The sequence below is a fragment of the Patella vulgata genome, chromosome 3 (assembly GCF_932274485.2).
Source record: "Patella vulgata chromosome 3, xgPatVulg1.2, whole genome shotgun sequence".
In the NCBI taxonomy this organism is placed as follows: Eukaryota; Metazoa; Mollusca; class Gastropoda; family Patellidae; genus Patella; species Patella vulgata.
Genome location: NC_065881.2, coordinates 1046584 through 1061595, shown reverse-complemented (window position 1 = coordinate 1061595; position 15012 = coordinate 1046584). Strand labels below are relative to the sequence as shown.

At 35.5% G+C, this 15012-nt stretch overlaps 1 protein-coding gene across 2 annotated transcripts in view; it reads left to right on the top strand.

The window, feature by feature from the left end:
* The window catches only part of LOC126816886 (TBC1 domain family member 31), a 39733-nt gene that overhangs the window by 8173 nt on the left and 16548 nt on the right, over positions 1 to 15012 (top strand). For both annotated transcript variants that reach the window (XM_050543684.2, XM_050543682.2), the window contains 7 exons: positions 626 to 785; positions 1325 to 1525; positions 2626 to 2796; positions 3646 to 3725; positions 4894 to 5040; positions 6991 to 7124; positions 7506 to 7639. In XM_050543684.2, coding sequence (XP_050399641.1) covers positions 626 to 785; positions 1325 to 1525; positions 2626 to 2796; positions 3646 to 3725; positions 4894 to 5040; positions 6991 to 7124; positions 7506 to 7639 — 1027 coding nt within the window. The remainder of the gene's footprint in view (positions 1 to 625; positions 786 to 1324; positions 1526 to 2625; positions 2797 to 3645; positions 3726 to 4893; positions 5041 to 6990; positions 7125 to 7505; positions 7640 to 15012) is intronic.

The window sequence follows — 15012 nt, the reverse complement described above, 5'->3', positions numbered from 1 at the left end:
AATACACTGGTGAGAATATCTACTATCTATTCTATTAAATCTTACATTATGTTTACACAGCAGTATTTAGGTCTTCATTACCCCTGTTAGAGCTTCCTTACAATATGTTGTTTACACCACAGTATTTAAATCTTCCTTACCCCTGTTAAATCTTCCTTACCCCTGTTAAATCAATCTTCCTTACCCCTGTTAAATCTTCCTTACCCCTGTTAAATCAATCTTCCTTACCCCTGTTAAATCTTGCTTACATTATGTTTACACAGCAGTATTTAGGTCCTCATTTACCCCATTAATACAGAAAAATAGGAAATTAAACCCAGCTTCATTTCACGAAGCAGTATTTATGTCTTTAATAACCCTGTTAATGAAGAAATGCCCAGTCCGTGCAGAACAGAACGTTATACCCTATTTTCATTTTATCTCAGGTAACACAGAAAAATAGGATGTTACACTAAATTTCATTTCATTTCACAAAGCTGTATTTTATTTCTGAATTTGATCTCTGACTTTGTTTTGTGTATTTGAAACTAATATCTGACTTTGTTTTGTGTATTTGAAATTAATATCTGATTTTTGTTTTGTGTATTTTGAAATTAATATCTGATTTTGTTTTGTGTATTTTTAGAGATGGTAGAATATTAGCTGCTGGAGGTAAATCACGATATATACATCTATGGTCGTTAGATACACGTCGTATATTACGTATTATAGAATTACCTAATAAGGTAACAAGTGTTAAACAGGTAGAGTTTTTACCTGACAGTTTTCATACAGGTGTTGATCAGGTTAGTAATTTTATACAGGTAATCTTCTTATGGGGTAATGCTTTTCCAATAAAGTGGGGGTTGGGTGGCTGAATGGTTAACATGTGCACGTTTGATCACAAGGACTGTCATTGAATGAAGGGGTTTCAATCCCCGCTTGCACATGGCAAGGAGTAGGATCGCCTGTCCAATGTCGTGGGTTTACTCTGGGTCCTCTGGTTTCCTCAATCCCAAAAAGAGTGTAATGCTCAGCCAGATAAAGTACGGTTTTGTTCTTTGGGCAATTGCACATTGAATGATAGATCTCAAATTTTGAGGTGGATTGGGTGGTCGATTAGTTTAATGCGTTAGCTTTAGATCTTAAGCTCTGGCATTGAATGGAGTTTCATTTTTTCGATTCCACACTTGTACGTGACAAGGAGTAGGGTCGTCTTTCTGACCAAAAGTTTTGCTGCTGGATGATTTAAATTTTAGCTAGAATAGGTATAATATCAATATCTATGTTATATTACAGGTGTGTTGTGTTGTATATTACAGGTGTGTTGTATTATATATTACAGGTATTAGGAGTACTATGTCAGGATGGTATTATGAGGTTTATTAATATCGACACGTGTAAACTATTATTTGATATCGGTACGGTAGATAATAAAGTTTATAATAGTATTATTAGTCCAGCAGCACGACATATTGTATGTAATATGGAAGATGGTAGTGTAAACGTTTATAGCGTCGCAGCTCTTTCAGCAGAGTTAAATAAGGTATGTTGTATAGTCCACATGCATAAAGGGTTTGAAAATTAAAGTCCTCAAATACGTCAAAGATAACGCCCCCAAATTAGTAGAATACTAAATGTGATTACACGTGTCACTGTCTCTGAGCTCTTTCAGCCGAGTTGAATAAGGTATAGTTAGAGGAGCTAAGTCTGTAACTCAATATTCGAAACTAAAAACACAAATTAGAATTCAATATTGGTCCATTTCAATACATATTGATGATGTATTGCCGTGAAAATATGGGATCCTAATATCCAATATTTAAGACACAGTGAACATTTTAATATCCGCACACAAGTCGTGTACCATATGGTTACGGGTGCAAAAGGAACGAACAAAGGAAAACATATCCTAAATTACAATGCGACAGTAAAAAGTTATGACTGATTCACAAATGATAAATAATAATAGAAAAACGTGAAGAATGGGCTAATCAGGCGTAAACAATTGTCGTTGAGTTTGAACAGTTCGCATATTTCACTGAACATAATTGATTAGAAATTATAATATTTTGTTTAAAAATTGAATATAAATCATGTTATATACACTCATATTACATGAATATGTGCTTTTAGACCCATTTATGGTTAAAAATAAATAGAGCCATATGCCCTTTAAATGGTCCAGTAGCCACGTGAATAAACTTGTCTGCGATATCATCTCGGTGGAAGCGGACGTAAAATACAACTAACTCACACACCCATGAATAAAGGTTTTGAAAATTATGTAATCTTTATCGCTTTGATATCTTTAGTTAAAAGTGCAGACATGTCTTTTGTGTTACGACAGTCTCATCTTTAGGATCTAACAACATTAATGCATAGTTTGAGGGGGCGTGGGATATTCTTTCATTTTATGTTGCTAAGATATCTGGTAATGTTATGTTATCTTAGCCTCCTGCTCCGTTAGTGAACGCTCACACGACAAAAGTTATCATACGATTTGTATTAAATTGATATCGGTGTAAATGCTCCCATTACCCACAAAAGAATAAATATGACACAGCCCTTGCCGATTGCTTGGACGATTTACCTGCAGTGATCGTACGTTTCGTTACCTGTCAACATATCTTTGTGTTATTTTAGCCGCCTGCTCCGTTAGTAAAAGTTGTAACTGGTAATAAGATGTGTGATACGATATCTACAACTGGTGGTAGCGAGAAGACAGATAATCGTACGATAGATGTCACGACACGATCTCATTCATCACATCATTCATCTCGTAAATCTACAAATATTACCCAGGAGTCAACACAGGTAACTATAGAAATTTCTCTATGTCAATTTTAAAAGTGTATTATATAAGGGAGCTAAATCTGTCTGCAGGTCTTTATTTCTGGCTTCAAGTGTTTATTTAAATTATTATTCAGACATTCATTCACATGATAAGCCAGAGGGTTGGCTGAATGGTTAGCACGTGCGCGCTGTATCATAAGGTCTGTCATTGAGTCAACTGATGTGGTTTCGAATCCCTGGTTGTACGTGACAAGGAGTAGAGTCGCCTGTTCAACCTCGTGGGTTTGTCTTGTTCCTCCAGTTTCCTCCCACTTCTAAAGACCCCTACGCGCAAGCAAATTATTGAAATAAAATTAAACAATGTGTTAGTCCTGAAATGACCTAGTTTGTGTCGAGTGGAGGGAGGGAGGGGGATGTTCAGTTTCGGAATTAAATTCCACGAAATATGGCTAAACAAAGTTCAGATGTCATGGAAATGGATTTTAACGTTAATGCTCGTCTGTTTGTCCAACTTATACCACAGATTTTGTTTGTAGTGTTTCAAATTATCAGAGTTTATTCATATGGTTGTTTTAACAGCTTTTTATTTATGTGGATGTATTATGCCGTCATTATGCTGAAACAATTTTCCCAGTTCCCTGACAATCTATTGCCAGATGGGGGCTTGGGAAAATAAGGATGAGCCCTACCAATTTTCCCGGTTCTCTGTCTATCTATTGCAAAATGTTGGTGTATCTTGGCATCTTGCATGGCAACCGATTGTTATTGACATTTGTGTGAATCTTTGGTTGTTATGAATAAAATATGTTGTAACTTCCTGTTTTTATATAAAACTTTAAAGTAATAAATGAAATATTGTTTATATTGTAGGCGAGTTTACCTGATGGTATGGAAATGGATAAATTGATGGCCATATTAAAAGGTTACGGTGAATATCCTTCTAAATACAGGTAATTATATAACAAAATACAGGTAATAGCATAACAAAATCATACAGATAAATTAAACAGCATTCATTAATAATTTAAAAGCCCATTTGAAAAGTAGTGCTCGATGGAATACAGAGTTACAATGTTAAAATCCTGTTCTCTAAGAGTAAAGGTCAGAAGGACTTTCATAACATTTAATGTGAAGGTCATAGGTCATAACATATTTAATGTGAAGGTCATAGGTCATAACATATTGCAGATGGCTTGATTGTTTGTCTGTAACATGAAATGAAATGAAATGGTTTTTAACGTCTTGTTCTGCTCCGAACTGGGCTAATGAAGACGGGCCTACTCTTATGTCGAATTCCAACTGTCAAGGGATCTTTTACGTGCACGCCAATGTTTACACAGGATCTCAGTTGTCCGTCCCATCCGAAGGACTAGACACTGACAAGGGGGAACCACGTCGGTAAATCTGGATGAACTTTCTTGGCCAAAGTCTGTAACATACCCTCCATTTTGATTGAATTACAATCAAGTGACTTGGAATTGGATGTGCTTAAATTGTGTTTAAACAGTTCAACAAATCTCATAAACATATGGTTATTGATGGTGGTGTAATCAACTATAGTTATTGATCGTGGTGTGATCAGCTTTGGTTATTGATTGAGAAATTATCATATATAGTTTATGAATGCTGTATCGCTGTAATTATCGTGTTTATTTGATACGGTGTTGTGTTCTAATGATTCAAGCTTGGTTAAATCAACAATAAACTATCCTCTCTAAATACGAAACAAGAACGTGTTTATCTCCTAATTATGTTAATTGTGTTACAGGTTGTTTATATGGAGGCCTGTGTTTATAAAATGACTTTAGATTATGATGAATGTATTAATATGTTGATTATTTACAGGATCGAGACTATGCTGTTTATCGTATACTGACTTTAGTAATGATGATCGAGGCTTGGCGGAAATTTCAATCGCTTAGTAATCGGTTCATAGTGGATCAATTTGAATGAAATTTTCAGCAAATTGCCTTTACATTATTTAGTTTTTAACTATTATAGTGAGAACTGCCAAGTGGTTATCGAATCTCCCATAATGTATCTTTAATTATTTACAAAAATGTTATATAGAGATCTGCATTTATAAGATGAATTTATAATTGTGTTGATTATTTACAGGATGTTTATTTGGAGATCTGTGTTACGATTACCAGAGAATCATGCCGCTTACGGAGCTCTCGTAGATAAAGGAACACATCCAGCGTTTGCTAAAATGCACGAAGTTTATCCAATAAAAAGTCGGAAATTATTGCGAGTTTTACAAAGGTTGGTTTTATTCTTCTCTCTAGCACATGTGACCAAAGAAAATGTAACTGTGTTAGTCTCAAAATATTAACGAGATAATAATCTTGGTTCGTCTACATTTTAGGGGGGTTGAAATGAAATGAAATGAAATGGGGTTTAATGTCCTACTGTTCTGCTCCTATGCTGGGCTAATGAAGACGGGCATACGCAATACAGTGTGCTAAGAGGGAAATTTTGCTCGGGCAGCGGCACTATCGCCTACTCTTATATCAAATTCCAACTGCCAAGGGATCTTTTACGTGCACGCCAATGTATACATTCGAAGGACTAGACAGCTGTCCTTTTCAGGCCCTCCGTCCTGCATCACTGACAAGGGGGAACCACGCCAGAAAATCTGAATGAACTTTCTCGGCCAATGCAGGGATCGATCACCCGACCTCCAGGCCGAATGGTTAGCACACGTGCGCTGTATCATACGGTCTGTCATTCAGTCAAATGGCGGGGTTTCGATTCCCCGGTTGTACATGACAAGGAGTAGGGTTGCCTGTCCAACCTTGTGGGTTTTCTCCGGGTCCTCTGGTTTCGTCCCACTGCTAGAGACCCCTACGCGCAGGCGAATTATTGAAATAAAAGTGAACCATGTGTTAGTCCCGAAATGACCTAGTTTGTGTCGAGTGGACGTTAAACCCCTTCTCTCTATTTTTTTTGTTAAAGATGCATTATGTAAGAGCTAAATCTGCCGATTGCAGGTCCTTTTTCTGGCTTCAAATGTTACATAAATTATAATTTAAATATTTATTACATGACAAGCCTATAATCAACTCTCTAGCCCATCGGATGGTCGAGATTAAAATGGATTAGCCCGTGAGATTTAAAATTTAACGATGAATTGGATAATGGAGACTTTTTCTTGTTTGTCCAGTACCACTGCTAAGAAAATAAAAAAATTCAATGCTACATCTCCCAACATTCATACCTTTCGCTCAGAATGAAGTAATTTGAATGATATTTTCAATATATTCATTTTACATTATCTATTTTTGAACTATTATAGCAAGAACGTCCAGATCTTTAACTAAATCTTACATAATATATCTTTAATATAACTATTATATAGTGAGAACGACCAGCTCTTTATCTAAATCTTACATAATGTATCTTTAATATAACTATTATAGCAAGAATGACCACCTCTTCAAATAAATCTTACATACTTTAATTAGGAGATAAACACCTCCTGTTTCGCCAGGACATGTCTATTGGACAATAACACCCCTCTAAATGCGAAACAGGAGGTGTTTATCAACATTGTAACATGCTATTTTTTAGAATTTTAAAAGAACTTATTTTATTGTGTAAACTTCAAAATTCGTCTCACTGCAAATCGGCTTTAGTGACGTAAAAACCCAAAGAAATCAATTTTGACGTAATGAAAACGTTGTGACGTAGCGGGTTAACTGGCTGCTCATGTTAGATTTGGCTCGCTTATCGTCTGGTTGCTATAGTAGCCGTATGAGTATAGACACACAAAAAAAAACTAAAATTCTCACTTCATTTTTTTAAAAGTACTTTTTGAAACAAAATTTATGTTTTTGTAACAGATTTTTGAATATTTTGTTGTTTGTAGCTGTTACCTGACAAGGGGGGTGGCGTTTCAAGTTCATCTTCGGTCATATCTCCAAATATTTCATCTAATGTACCGAGATCAAAATTGAGTGTCTCCATTGTGGTTATCTCCATTAAAGTAGTACGCATAATATTAATACGCAGTGATTTTGCTAATTTAGAGGGGTGTTATTGTCCAATAGACAGTGTCTAATCGACCAATCAAAACGCAAGATTCACCCTTAAGCATGTTACAATATTATATGAATCTGTTTATTTAATATATATTTCTTTCTTGCTTGTGGATTTACATGAATGGAATTCCTTCACACATCTCTATACAATAAGAAATTATTTTAATTTCAGAATATTATCAGCATTAGCTCACTGGTCTCCTATATTTGGTGAAACTCAGTACCTACCCATGTTAGCATTTCCTTTCGTTAAATTATTCCAGAATAATCACCTGGTTTGTTTCGAAATAGTTGCTACCTTATTAGGTAAGATATAAAACTATGATAGATAATTTTACGTTATGTCACTGAATATTCAGGAACTGTGAAACAGTCAATTAAAATCTAATGAGTTAAAACCTTGAGATAAATAATTAAAAGTTGTTTGTGGAATCAAAATATTGTATTATTTGTTCTATGAGTAAAATATCATATTATTGGTTCTATCAGTAAAATATTGTATTATTTGATTTGTTCTGTCAGTAAAATATCGTATTATTTGTTCTATCAGTAAAATATCGTATTATTTGTTCTATCAGTAAAGTATTGTATTATTTGTTCTATCAGTAAAATATTGTATTATTTGTTCTATCAGTAAAATATCATATTATTTGTTCTGTGAGTAAAGTATTTTTTGAATGATTTCAGTAAATTGGGGTTGTCATTGGTTTGAGTATTTCCCGAATCCCCCGATCAATATACTAGCTATGATAGAGAATGTATTAGCACATCATGATAAAACATTATTACAACATTTTGTTAAATATGGTGTAACCTCACAGGTAAGTTTAAATTTATAGAATATCTTATAAACTGTGTCCGTTCGTTAGTTCACGGAGGTTAATATCCACTTCCCCTGACTCTGGAAAACTTTTTAAAAGAGACCAGTCAAGTTCTAGTCCAGCAGCCTAGCCTCTCATGGGTGGACGTGAAAGGAACTTTGTTGCCTCGAGCAGCATATCCTCTCAGGGGGGGGGGGCGTGAAAGGAAATCTGTTGCCTCCATTGTCTTGTGTGCCTGTCTATCTTTCCCCCCTTTGTTTCCAGAGCAGAATTGGAAACTATTTAGACTAATCTCGGGGGTGTCGTTTACGAAGCAGATCTCGAGAAACATTCTATTTTTCTTCAAGAAATATTTTACACTATAGTGGTGCCTTTTAATATTTGACCAATCTGATTATAATAAAGATCTATATTTCGTTTCGTTTTTTATACTTTCTATGTTCTACACTACATGTAGATCTGTCCAGTTGTAGTGGAAGGTTGTGTCAGAGGTCATTACAAGCGACTTTTGACCTTATGGCGTCAGACATTGATTAATCAATCAGCGTTGACGTTTCTAGTGGTTTACCCACAGTTCCTTGGACCTCATGCCGTAACAGACCGTTTCATTGGCTAATCCATCACATCATTCAGAAGACATCAATGATAACAACTCTTCCAGATCCTAGCGTAGTAAAGACAAGTAAAAAGAAATTTTAAACTATAAAAAAGAAACGAAATAGGATCTGTTTTTTAATCACATTGCTTTTTAACCTTCTTCATGAAACAATCGACACACAACATATTAATTAAGTGATGCCTTTTGCTCTAGAAACATTTCTATTTTCATTTCCGTGAATATAGAAACTTTACTCTATGAATAGAAGTCAGACTTACTCACAATCTAGGGTGGGCTTAATTCCTGGAGCAGAATTCAAAGACTATTCAGTATTTTACTAATGTTTATACACACAATAACCATTTGTTGATCTGTGTATTCCTTTCTGCGTCAATATATCCAGATCTCTGTATCCCTTCTTGTCTAATATGTCCTGATCTGTGTATCCTGCGTCTATATATCCAGATATATTTTCGCTAAATATTCTTTATTTTTTCACTAAACTGTACATACATCATGTTTCATACAAGCTAATTCAGATGGCATCTCACAAATCATCCAATATTCTGTAACAGTATAACATGAGGATGGTTTTCATTTCTAATGGGAGGGGTTGGGTGGCCGAATGGTTAGCATGTGTGCGTAGTATCATAAGGTCTGTCATTGAGTCAACTGGCATGGTTTCGATTCCACGGTTGTACGTGACAAGGAGAAGGGATGCCTGTCCAATCGCATACATGCTGTATAATAAGGTCTGTGATTGAGTCAAGTGGCAGGGTTTTGATTCCTTACTGATCTACTGATACATAATAAGAAGTAGGGTCGCCTGTCCAGCCTTATGGGTTTTCTCTGCATCCTCTGGTTTCCTCCCTCTGCTAAAGACCCCTACGCGCAAGCAAATTGTTAAAACAATTTTGAACCATATGTTAGTCTTAAATGACCTAGTTTGTGTCCAGTGGACGTTAAACCCCATTTCTCTCCATGTTTCTAAAGGTTATCACAGGAAACCTGTTGTATATATTTCCTAAGAAATTTGGTAAACATTTCACCATATGCATCTACTTTATCTCAAGATATGCCAACTTTGTGGGTTTTCTCCGGGTCCTCCGGTTTCCTCCCACTGCTAAAGAACCGTATGCGCAAAGGGAATTATTGAAATAAAATTGAACCATGTGTTAGTCCCGAAATGACCTAGTTTGTGTCGACTAGATGTTAAACCCCATTTCTCTCTCCCCCTCTCTCTCCTTAGTTAGTTTTATTGTTTTATCTCAAGATCTGTTGATTTGTTTTTTATTGTGATATAAAATAAAACAATGTTATAGAATGTATTCATCAATAGATGTGTTTGTTTTTACTATATATTTCATGATTTGTTTTCATTATATTTTACTTACCTCACAGTTTGTATTACTGTAAGAGAACACTCTTCGAAACGTCGTAGGGATCACGTGGCTAAGTGGGTAAGATGCTGGTTCGCTAGCCTGGATGTCGGGTGTTCGATCCCTTCATTGGCCGAGAAAGTTCATCCAGATTTTCTGGCGTGGTTCTTCCTTGTCAGTGATGCAGGACGGAGGGGCTGAAAAGGACAGCTGTCTAGTCCTTTTGATGAGACGAAAAACCGAGGTCCCGTGTATACATTGGAATGCATGTAAAAGATCTCTTGGCAGTTGGAATTCGATATAAGAGTAGGCGATAGTGCCGCTGCCCGGGCAAAATTTCCCTAATAGCACACTGTATGGCGTATGCCCGTCTTCATTAGCCCAGCATAGGAGCAGAACAGTAGGACGTTAAACCCCATTTCATTTCACTTGATTTCAAACGTCGGCAAATATATATAGTAACTGTTTTTCCATAATGTTAATGTTTGTTTTTGTAATTCATTGAAATATTTTACTGGTTGACACTTCAAAACACAGCAAAACCAGTTATCTACTACAAATGTTCATTGTTCAGATTTGTTGGAACTGGAGGGATTTGCCATCTTCCGATGCTTGTGTTAATTTGATTGAATAGACCTTTTCTTCAGTGCATATAGCCACGCTGCCTCCGTGATTAAAGCAATATCCAAACGGCCCAGTTGCGATCCTGATGTTGGCTGAAAATATTCCTTTTGATTTTCCTGCTTGGTTTCCCCTTAGTGGTTTATGACAGAGGGTCTGGCAATAAACAACATCTTGTGATTCGGATGGAACAATAAAAAACCCAACCCAGATCCCATGTATAAGTGACATAATCCTTTATCAGATGAGACAAGCATCCTAGTTTATTCCAGAAATAATGTAGAAATATGGCACACAAGATTTAATCAGATTTGGTGAATTAATGATGATTTCTGATAGGATTTGGACAACTTGATTCAGTAAGATGTTGGCTTGGAGGTCCCGTGTTATATAGTTGGGGAGCTGCCTTGGCTCAGTGTGTAAAATGTTGGCTTGTTAACCTGGAGGTTCCATGTTATATAGTTGGGGGGGGGGGGGCTGCCTTGGCTCAGTGTGTAAGATGTTAGATTATTAACCTGGGCGTCCTGTGTTATATAGGTGGGTTTCTTTATACTATGAACATCGAAGTGGAACTGGAACTTCTATTCACAGGAAACTGGAGACTCTGTGGCAGGGGTCACTAAACTACGACCCATGGGCTGAGGTCAGTTTGTCTGGCCCACTGTTCCATGCTGAAAAAAAACAAAACATGCTTTAGCTTAGGGCTGGATGATATTTGAAATTTTTTTTATTGCGTGATCAATATAAAAAGCCACAATATATTACCATTATTGCAACAGTAATATTATACTGCTTCAAGAGAAAAGGCTTGAAAAGAGGTGGCAAACCCTTCAAACAGATTTCTAAGAGAAGCGTGGAAATTTAAATCATTGTAGGGTCAAGCTTACGTCAATGATATATTGGATTATTGTGGTATCAAAAAATTATTGTCAATAAAATTTACATATTCCGATATATTCATTTATAAAAGTTATTATCTAGGTCTAGTTAAACACAAAACTTATGCCTTAATACAGCTATGTCGAATATGGATTGATGAAGTATGAATTCTTATGTACGACCAATCTGATTTATAATTTGTTTCATTAAAATTCAATAATCTTTGAGAGAATATTGATGGAGGAATGGCGATAATCTACAGTTAAGCAATGTAGTGTTTGGATTATTGTGGTATATTTAATGGTAAAAAAGAATTATTGTCAATAAAATTTACATCTTGCGATATATTGATTTAATGAAATTATTTTCCAGACCTACTTTAGCTTCTTACATAATGCATATCGTACACTGAGTCAGTAACATCACGTGCTATGGGTATGTGTTGTTGCCAGGCTAAGGTTTTATTTATGTGCAGGGTTGTATTATTTTGTATATTTCATATATTGATAAATAAATAGAATGACTATACTTATTTTGTTGTGTCCATTCAGTGTATTCTGTGTTTAGTGTATGTATTGAACAAAATATTTATCCGGCCCGCGCTCGGCATTGTTATATCTGGCTCACTATGAAAAAAGTTTGGTGACCCCTGCTCCAGGAGTATAATAGGGTTATTATACAACACTGAAATTCCTGTATTTAGAATAGTACAAATCAGAATTATTTTCTGGAACCATTATCAGAAATTGAGATAGAAATGTTAAGCTATCAATACTAAACACTTTATGTATTTAAAATAAAATGACAAAGTGTAGGGAATCCATGTATCCATGACACTAACAGAAGAAGTTGTTGTGTATCCCCCCCCCCCCAATGTCATATTCTGGTGACCTAGTCCTACTAACGTGTAATATTAGTTATATACTTCTACTCCACCTGGTTTCACATTGAACCATGCTCAGTCAAGTTACAAATAACAGTATAACATTAGTACTTTTACTCAACATAAACCTAGCCCTGGTTTCACATTAAACAATTCTCAGACTTAAATTACAAATTTACTCAAAATTGGTCGCCTTGTTTAAAAGATACAATATGTAAGATTTAGATAAATAGCTGGCTGTTCTTGCTATAATAGCTCAAAATAGATAATGCAAAATGAACATTTTAAAAATTTCATTCAAATTACTCCATTGTGAACGAAGACATTAGCTTTTGAAGGTTTGGCAAGATGGGTGCATTAATTGGTTGTTCGAAGCTTGGCCTCGCTCCTCCATTTTAAATTAAATCAAAATATAGCTGAACCATTCTAATCTACTTAATATCGGAGATATCTGATGGCATCAAGAGTTGATGATTATGATCTTGTTATGTTAATTAATGTCAAATTAATAGTTTATATAACATTTCAGGCTTTAAGAAAGACCTCCATAATGTATGTTTAAAGGAGCTAAGTCGCTAATATTTTGGACCTAGAAATTGGCACAAATGAGTCGCAACACATAGTAATGTAATATGAATTTATATAAACTGTTTTACATTCAATCGTGTCCGTTTTACTGTGAATTGTCATCAGTTATGTTCGGCGAAATATGCCAGAAGACTCAACCGCAAGTCAGTTTCTAGCGTCTTGTTATTCCAGTCAACACCGATATTATTTATTGCGCATGCTCTCCAAATAAGAATATGATATCACCGTTTGACATGACTTGTGGGATATGTCTAGCCTCATTCTTTGAGCACTTTCTTACAAATGGCGCTGAAACGCATTATGGTACACGATTCGTGTACCAATGGTAAAATGTTTATTTTGTTTTAAATATTGGATATCAGAAGCTCATCTTTTCCAGGTAAGATCACAACACCAATGCTGATTTAAATTGCATAAAAATTTGTGTTTTCAATGTCGAAGATTTTGGATGATATTGAGTTACGGACTTGGCTACTTTAACTAAAATATAGCCCTTTATAAAGAAACTATGTGCAAAGTTTTGTGTTTCTAGATCAAAGATATTTCTTATAAACAGTGATTGAAAGTTGAGTAAATTCTTAACTTAAGTCACAGAATGCTTTGTGAACTCCGGGACAGGTCATTCTGGGACTAACATGACAATTGTTTATTTCAATAATTCCCTTTTTCTTGTGCGTAGTACTTGAAGGTACCCGGAGAAAACCCACAACATTAGGAATGTTATTTTTTTTCATGTCAATTAACATATTTGCAATTTTTATAGTGTGTGTAATTTTGGAAGTTTTTTTTGAGGGGGTGGGGGGACATCTTCGGTTAGATATGATACATTCTCCAAATAATTATATTTGGCTTTGACAGTTGTCAGCATAGTTCTGTCAAATCAAATTATTTAATTCTTTGACTTTAATTGTTAATGACATGTTGATTGGTTGATAGATGAATAATTCTAATCATTAATCCAATCATTGGTCAGTTAACAAGACTGATTGTTTTTATAAGGCAACTGTTGATTAGTTATTAGATGAAGACAACTTGGCTTGTTATTGAAACTCACTGACACAGGTTGTGATTGGTTGGTTAACCAGGGTGAACATCAGTTACCTGTAATCTGATTGGTCCATGTTCTGGTGAGCAGATGACATAAAACAGAAGTGTGTCAGTTGTGTCATATCAACAAATATTTTGACTTCATTTCAACATCTTCAATAACATTTCTGTAAATCAGTGCTAAAAACAGTTTTAAAAAGTTGAATGGTTAGACTTTGTAGTCGTGTATGGTTTGAAAAAAAGTTGTCTGTCTGAATACAATTGTTTTAAATTTTATCTGAAATCAGGGATACCATTTGGACATTTGTGATACAACAAACATCAACTTGGATCTTTCATGATTTTAATGTGAAGAAGTTTGTCTGTCAATAATGGCGTCTATAGTAGAATACATGAAGAATACAGAAGTTATAAATTGTAACGAATATAACAAATTATCTTCTCATCCGATGTTTACGCAACTTCAAGCGACGTTGTTGTCCGACTGTTACCAACAAGATGTACCATATTCGCTGATTAATCCAGATACAGAGACGTCGCCAGCACCACAGATTAAACATGAAGTTATTAATTTAGATTCAGCTATGATCGCTGTCCAGGAAGCCAATTTACAAGCAGATTTTCGTCAGTTGTGTTTGCGGGGAGATTCACGTGTTTGTGAATTACAGAACTTTTATTATAGTCAGTGTGCTCAGAATGAAACACGACGATCAGAAGCTGTAATGGAACTTAAGGCAATGAGTTTTATTACAGCAGAAGAACTACAAGAAAAACTTGCCATCGTTCACGATTATTATGACAAGGAGCGACTACAGTTGACCAATCGAGTGACAGGAAGTTTACAGTTGTTGAAAGCTGCTCATGTTCCTGTAGCCAATCGAACTGTTTATAGTAAGAGTCGATCACGACAGTTAAATCCTCGTGCCGTGCAAGTTATGACTGATTGGTACGAAAAGAATCTGGACAGCCCGTATCCCAACGATGAGGAAAAGATCGAGTTAGCCGATAAGGGTGGGATATCGTTGTCGCAAGTTAAAGCGTGGTTCGCTAATAAACGAAATAGATCGAGTAACACGAAACCAAAACGTCAGAAACAACAAGTCGAAAAACAGCTGTTGACAATCTGTACTGAACTGAATTCTGGGCCAGGGAAATCCCCGAAAATGTATGGAGAAATAATACAGCAACTTTCTGATATTGTGAACGGATCAACGATATTTAATCAGGCGTGTCAAAGAAATGTCAGTGAACAGTGAGTGATATTCAATCTAGTCTGTCTGAAAGATGCTGGTGAACAGTGAGTGATATTATTCAATCAAGTGTGTCCGAAAGATGCTGGTGAATATATCGAGTAGGAGATATCATGAGATATAAACCG